This window comes from Acipenser ruthenus, chromosome 16 (genome assembly GCF_902713425.1).
Source record: "Acipenser ruthenus chromosome 16, fAciRut3.2 maternal haplotype, whole genome shotgun sequence".
NCBI lineage: Eukaryota > Metazoa > Chordata > Actinopteri > Acipenseriformes > Acipenseridae > Acipenser > Acipenser ruthenus.
Window position 1 is genome coordinate 26,609,070 of NC_081204.1, and position 8,051 is coordinate 26,617,120.

The 8,051-nt window shown below is 38.4% G+C and overlaps 1 protein-coding gene across 1 annotated transcript in view; it reads right to left on the reverse strand.

Annotated features, from left to right (window-relative positions):
* Positions 1 to 4,052: 4,052 nt before the first annotated feature.
* The window catches only part of LOC117411886 (sterol-4-alpha-carboxylate 3-dehydrogenase, decarboxylating-like), a 6,492-nt gene continuing 2,493 nt past the window's right edge, over positions 4,053 to 8,051 (reverse strand). The window contains exons 4-8 of the mRNA XM_034019699.3: positions 8,006 to 8,051; positions 7,689 to 7,817; positions 6,261 to 6,403; positions 5,616 to 5,718; positions 4,053 to 5,357 (exon numbers count right to left, since the gene is read on the reverse strand). The exon at positions 8,006 to 8,051 is cut by the window's right edge and continues 101 nt beyond it. Of these exons, the coding sequence (XP_033875590.3) occupies positions 5,025 to 5,357; positions 5,616 to 5,718; positions 6,261 to 6,403; positions 7,689 to 7,817; positions 8,006 to 8,051 (754 nt within the window). The 3' untranslated portion in view covers positions 4,053 to 5,024. The remainder of the gene's footprint in view (positions 5,358 to 5,615; positions 5,719 to 6,260; positions 6,404 to 7,688; positions 7,818 to 8,005) is intronic.

The following is an 8,051-nucleotide window of genomic DNA, read 5'->3' on the forward strand; positions in this document are numbered from 1 at the left end:
GGGGGCAGGGATAATGCTGCTGGTGCGATTAGGACATAAGAAAATAGATATTAAAGCCTTGATTAACACTTTGTTAAGTTGTACATTTCCATATCTTGTGGGAGTCAAGTAACCAGCAAAAGTTGGAAACCTGTACTGATTTTTTATTTATTTATTTTTTTTAAGTAAAAGTAACATGAATAATAATAATAAAATTTACCTGCCATGGCTGAATTTTCTTTAACTAAAAGTAACATGAAAGAATATCAAATATAACCTTAATTTGTCCACATGTAAAAATGCAAGACAGACTGATAAGAATTAAGATTTAAACATTAATATATGTTAATATATCGTATAATATTTATACAATATAAATATTAATCATAGCACATCTCCACTTGGCGCAGGAACTTTAATGACATTGTCACACAGTAGCATGCTGACTTAGTTATTAAGACTGGTTCAGATTCAGATTCAGATTCCAAGGAGGGGTGCAGTGAACTGCACTATAGATATTATAGAATTATTATTAACTGTACGGTATACAATGCGCTGGCTACTTCTGCATGTGAAGTCAAAATGATCCAAGCAACAAAGTGACATTTGCTTCACGCCCACTCGGTCTTGTGAAACTATGCCAGCAAACAAAGTGATTAAGAAGGATATTCTTTATTGCCATAAATAAATAAGATCCCACCTTCTGCGAACACTGTCCTCGTTATACTACTGTTTATTAGGGGTTGCTCAGGCTATGATGATAAAGGACTTGAATGTGACACAATATATATATATATATATATATATATATATATATATATATATATATATATACACACGTCCCCCTGTGTTGCTACAACTGTTTAAATAACACACCTGTCATTTGTCTTTTCATTGTTAGCATCCTGAAAACTTTTTACACTTACAACTTTAAAGTCTGTTTCAAAGCTCTTTTCAAAATGGCCGCTCTAGTGCACTGAAAGTGTAAAGATGTGTGCTCACATTGTCAAACAGGTAACACAGCAATAATGATCCACGATGTGGTACGGAACAGAAAAGCCAGAGCACTCTTTCTGCAGTGATCTCAAACCCCAGTGCACTACAGCAGACATTTTGAAAAGAGCTTTAAAACAGACTTTAAAGTTAGAAGTGTAAAAAGCTGTCAGGATGTTAATAATGAAAAGAAAAATGACAGGTACTTTATTTAAACAGTTGCAGCAACACGTGGGGATGTATAAAGCTATATTTGTTAGAACCCTGTTACTTACTCTTTAATTCATTGTTTCTGAAGATCCTGACAAGGTTGTGGTTGCCTCTCCTTGTGCAGTGGCATCCTATGTCACATATAAGTAGGTGCAGGATATTTAATCTTAAATATCTTTAATTACTTTACCAATCTAGAGAAAGGCCACACAAGAATTTGAAACATCCCTCTTTTGCACATACCAACAACAGTTATGAAAGTAGACAGACTGGCTATACTCAGGAATTTGGTTTTCCTGTGAATTCAAAAGCACTAATTGTTGATTGAACACACTTTCTCTCTAGTGTTGCAAGAATTTCAGCTATCTGCACACTGTAAATAAAAGCCCCTCGGCCAACTACAACATCAGCCCTTTGTTTCAGAAAAACAAGCTATTTTTCCACTGTGATGAAGCATTTCTGTTATTAGTTCATTTTGAATGGCTACCTTCTGTATTTTGTGCGACTTTACAGACACACACATACATATATATATATATATATATATATATATATATATATATATATATATATATATATATATATATATATATATATATACAGACGTGCTCAAATTTGTTGGTACCCTTACAGCTCATTGAAATAATGCTTCATTCCGCCTGAAAAAGTGATGAAATTAAAAGCTATTTTATCATGTATACTTGCATGCCTTTGGTATGTCATAGAATAAAGCAAAGAAGCTGTGAAAAGAGATGAATTATTGCTTATTCTACAAAGATATTCTAAAATGGCCTGGACACATTTGTTGGTACCCCTTAGAAAAGATAATAAATAATTGGATTATAGTGATATTTCAAACTAATTCGTTTCTTTAATTAGTAACACACATGTCTCCAATCTTGTAATCAGTCATTCAGCCTATTTAAATGGAGAAAAGTAGTCACTGTGCTGTTTGGTACCATTGTGTGCACCACACTGAACATGGACCAGAGAAAGCAAAGGAGAGAGTTGTCTGAGAAGATCAGAAAGAAAATAATAGACAAGCATGGTAAAGGTAAAGGCTACAAGACCATCTCCAAGCAGCTTGATGTTCCTGTGACAACAGTTGCAAATATTATTAAGAAGTTTAAGGGCCACTGAACTTTTGACCAGAAATGATATCCATCATTCAAATGCAGTTTTGCAATCTTTAAGCAATTGTCCTTGTGATGTTTTCCTAAGAGTGGCTTTTTCCTTGGCCTGCAACCATTGAGACCTTCAGCATGCAATACTCGACCTATGGATGAAATGGAAACCCCAGTCCCACTTGCAGCCAATTCACTTTTAATATCTTTGGCAGTCAATCTCAGATTGTTATTAACCATCCTCACAATTCTTCTACTTATTCTTGGTGAAAGAACCTTCTTTCTTCCAGACCGAGGGACCATTGTGACAGTATGTGGCAAAGTGGTTAACAGTGTGCAGGTGCAGGTGATCAATAATCAGACAGGCAACGATAATCCAGGTGCAATGATGATTTAATGTTTATATCCAATGGCCTGATGGCAAACAACAGTAAATAATAACAATGTCAATGAGAAGCAATATAGTGGCATGTATTGCTTATTTATAATCCGCAGGTTGGCCCTGAAATAATAAGTCCCATTTCAGTTCACCCACATGTAACACAAACACAAACACCAGTCCACTGCTCTAGTGCTTGTAGTGAATACAGTTCTTTAGTGCAAACAAAGTGCTGTGATGTTGATCCGGGTTTAGTGCTGGCCTTTGGCGACAGCTCCGGATCGTGCTAGCCGTCTAAATACCAACAAACAGTATTATTTATAACGACAAACTAAACACTCATGGTTCTCAACACAGGTTTTCCTTTTGGTCATGCAATTTAACCATTCACAAAGGAACAGATCACCTCAATACATCCCCTTTATATACCGTCAATCATGACCACTTGGTTAACGAGCGCATCCAATCCTCCAATCCGCGGATGCCACACCGTTAACCTTCTGGGTCAATGATTTAGTGTACTGTAGCTCAGTCCTCTTTCAAGATGGCCGACTTCCACCTAACCCTGGGAATGAACGGCCAGACCATCTAATCCACGGTACTCTGCTGCCTTTACTCAACACCCTCACAGGTCGGGAAGGAGATCTAACACCCAGAATCATTCAATCTGTCACACACTACCATGAGTCTTGTACTTCTTGATAAGTGAGCAGTGACTCAGGTGACAGAAAGTGCTTTTGCATTATGTGCTCAATATGTCTATTAGTGGTCTTTGAGGAATCATCCATCCCCAAACTGTAGAACATGGAAGCTTGCTGCCCATCATCACCTGTAAGGTTCATTTACAGTAAACCTATTTCAGCCCAGAGGAGGGGCCGACTTGTGGTATGAGAATGCTACTGGTGCATCCTGACGTCAAGAGGCAATTTATCCTCAGAAAATGTTTTAATAGAACATCACACAAAATACATAATTAGATCCTAGATTTGGAAAACCTTTTGGTAGTAATAATTATCATGATACCAACTTAAATTTGCAAGAGGAGGTTCAACTCATGTATCCCCCTTTACTGTTTTTCTTGGGCAAGTTAAACCCCAAGAATTTACTAACCTCTCCCAGTCCTTGTTTTAACATTACTGTTGGCTGCCGCACCTCTAATGCTTCCCACTTGATAAACCTGAAGGGTGGCTTATACTACGGGAGAGTCTGAAACTCAGTCAGGTGGAGTACAAGTCTCAGCAAATCACACCATTCATATTTATAAACTTTGTATACAGGCAACAAAGAATTCTATTTTAGGGTAAGACAGAACATGATTGTGTGGGACATGTATTATTTCTAAAAATGACATTCTTTACATATACACATATAATGGATTTCTCTTTTATTCCAATTAGTAAGGCTTAATTTGCAATAGTACCATAGTAAACAGTTAGGAGCACAAGTAAGCTGTTGTGTATCATTCAGCAACTCTTGACAGTCTTAATTAAAAGAATAACCAAGCTGACAAAATTAAACAGCGAAAACGACAGAAAGAAAAAGTGAAAGCGATTGCCATTCAACAACTGTCTCTGTGGAGATACTTTGTTAAAAATAAATAAATCTCAGCCAAATTTTACCTTTTCATTCTCCTATTTGAACAGTAATTTCTCACCTTCCCTAACTAAAGTTTCACACTCATTTTGAACGGTTTAAAACACATTACATCAATATGTATTAAATAGAATGTAACTGGTACACAACTAGTAAGAAACAACTTAGGAACTTGGGTGTAGTTAAGATCATTTATGGATAGCATGACCAGCCTAAGTTATGTTATCCAACGGGTCCCAAAATAGTTGAATTTATATCAGCTGCATGTTTCCTTTTTCCCTGTGTTATGAATTCACCATGTTGCTAGGTGTGCACACACCAAGCCTCATACGTGTTCATTGTGTAGCATGCACGTAGACATTTACAACAGCTATATGTGCCTGCCCCATCTCCTGGGATCCTGCTTCAGATAGGTAGAAATTACCACATTACCATAATCAGCTTCACTAGATTAAGCCTTATAAAAAGTTCAAAATAAACAAACCAGTACACTTCCTCAGTGCATTAAACCTACTGTGTGAGATTAAAGTAAAGGTTCTATCTTTTTATTACTCTTGTTTAACATTCTGACACAAAAGCATTGATATTACAGGGGAATGTAGTCAAACCATTGTGCAAACAGATTGAACATTATTCCCCAAGGACACTGGAAGGAGGACATCTTCACAAAACACACTCCTCGGTCCTTACATACACCTCACTGGTAATTTGGGGCACTAGACCGTGTACTAGCCCCTGCTCTCCTGTTACTCAGCCCGGCGCAGCTGGGGGTAGCTCTGCACTGTTCTCTCAATAGCCTGGTCCAGGCTGACCAGGGGCCTGTAGCCCATGTCCTCTTTAGCTCTCTTGCAGCTGTAGTAGTGGTGAGTGCCGGCCAGAGCGACTCGCATGGGGGTGAAGGTGGGTTGGAAGGCAATGAAGGGCTTCAGCAGCAGGGCCAGCAGGGAGAGCAGCAGAGCCAGGTAGTATACGAGTAGGTAAGGCAGGCGGTAGCGCGGGGGCTCATAGTCCAGGCCCACCAGCACTCGGGACAGGAACTCCCAGAACGGCACGGGCTCGTCGTTCGTGATGTGGTAGGCCTGGGGACAAGGGGAAACACGGCAAATACAAATCAAATCCAATTGATGTGCCAGATGCTTCTTAAATGAATTTGGCAGACCTGATGACCTTTCCCCATAACAAATACAGATATTAATACTTGTGTGCAGTTCAGTGAAAAGCTAATACAGCCTACAGCTCAAAAGACCTACTCTTGCAATCTAAGGACTTGGCTAACAGGTGTTCAATCCATTCTGCAAAAGAACAGAATGGATTGAACAGACTCAGAAGACTCTTACTTTTCCACAGACTGGTGAATTTTTGTGAAGGCTCTCGGCTGCCAGGATGTGACCATGTACCACATTTTCAACATAGGTAAAATCCACCAGGTTTTTCCCGTCACTGCAAACAGAAAGATGCCTGTATGAATTACTTTGTTTAATAGTAAGGAATAAAACGGCATGTATCTGAATCAGAAATTCATATTTAAAAGCACTAATTCCTTGTTAAAGTACATGAGAAATAAATCGATTTTGTCCCGTATGAATTCCAATATATATGGTGATAAATCCATGTTAATGTTGGTGTTTTTTTTTTTTTTTTTTTTTTTTTAAATACAAAAAGGATTAATAAAACTAAAAACAATTTCCTGATGCGTAACAATAACCCCTCCCCGAAGACGACACATGACTAAAGTGTAGTTACTGTAGAATCTAAGATTGTAGAATACTTTAAATAGCAATGCAACAATACAATTATCAAACCAATACATACCAGTTTTAAAAAGCTCAAAACTAGGTTTCAAAAGCCACACTTAACTGCAAACCTAGATTACCTTAGACCTGAAGTGAATTTGTAAATCACACAAAATAAATATGACATTCCTATGACCACATTACTATAATGTTGAGCAATTACAGAAATATTTTTTCAGTCATACTGACCCAATGATGAATTTCATCTTCCCCTTTCGGGCAGTCTCTACCAGAATCGGAACCAGCTGGGGGTCTCTTGGTCCGAAAATCCCATGGGGACGAATTGCAACTGTCAGGAAATTCTCATCAGGGTTATTTGCACCCAGGACCTCCTGTTTTGGACAGAGGGAGTTAGGAACTGAAAGAAGGTGGCAGGTCCAAGCTACTATATTCTTGTTTCTTACACCAATTCTACATTTCTGTAAATAATTAAAATACAGCTATAGCAAGACACTAACTATTTACTCCAGTTTTTAAAATGAGATAAATCTGTGTTAATGTTACAAAATAAGAAATTAAAGTGTTTAAAAAGCACCACTGCACTAATTTAAAAGAGTAAGTAGCAGGGTTTCCAGAAAATATAGCGTTTTGTCCCCACTTGTTGCTGTGACTGCAACAGAAAACCGTGTGGTCCTGTGGTTAAAGAAAATGGCTTGTAACCAGGAGGTCAAATCCCAGCTCACTCACTGACTCCTTGTGTGACCCTGAGCAAGTCACTTAACCTCCTTGTGCTCTGTCTTTTGGGTGAGACGTTGTTGTAAGTGACTCTGCAGCTGATGCATAGTTCACACACCCTAGTCTCTGTTGCCTTGGATAAAGGCGCCTGCTAAATAAATAACTGTTTAAGTAACGTACCTATATTTCTTATTATTGTTATCATCCTGACAACTTTTTACACTTAAAATCGGTTTCAAAATGTCCGTTCTAGTGCACTGGGGTTTGAGATCTGTCCTCTAAATCAGTGGTTCCCAACCCTGGTCCTGGGGACCCACTGTATGTGCTGGTTTTCATGCCAACTGAGCTCTCAGTAACTTAACTAGACCCTTCGAATTTGCTTAATTAGACCGTTTTAATTGTTTTCAGCTCTTAAAGTTGCAGACTTCAAGTTAGCGATACCATTTTATAAGTAACTCAAACTCTGCTACTGTTAAAGAGCTAAAAACAATTAAAAAGATCTAATTAAGCAAATTCTCAGTTCAATTAAGGGTCTAGTCAAGTAATTGAGAGCTCAGTTGGAATGAAAACCAGCAAACACAGGGGGTCCTCAGGACCAGGGTTGGGAACCTCTGCTTTAAATCACTGCAGGGCAAACAATACATTTAAAAAAAAAAAAAAAAAAAAAAAAGTGCTCTGGCTTTTCTGTTCTTTACCACATCATGGATCGTTCTTGCTGTGTTACCTGTTTGAACCCCGCTACTTACTTTAACTGTGGGCATTTATAAACTATTCCAGAGGCGCACAAATCCAACCTTCAAGGTTTTTAAGTAAAAACTTGGAAATCCTGGGAAGATTAATTAAACTTTAGGCACTATAGCCAAGAGAGAAATCCAGCGTGAAATGCACAGGCAAACTCAGCAGCTATGGTTCTAACAGTATGCCAGTCAATGTTATTGCTACCTTCTCCTGCAGGATTTTGGTCTCTGTATAGTAATCAATAGGCTTCTTGGCATAGGGCAAGTCTTCAGTGCCATCCTTCACATCAGTGCCTTCAAACACAACGCTGGCACTGCTCGTCAGAACCACTTTCTGAAAGAGAGATTGGGCACAAATCATGTTGATGGCTGCAAGGAACTGTTTTAGCGCCAGTGAGAAACCTCAAAAGATTTATTTTGTGCAAAACATCGGTTTTCTAAACAGAAATCTCAAAATCTATTAAATGAATAGAAACACCAAGTCATTGAACTGTTTGAACCTGTATCTTTAGCACCCCCTACCTGAACTCCAGCCTCTTTGCAGGCCTGGATGACTGCCTTGGTTCCT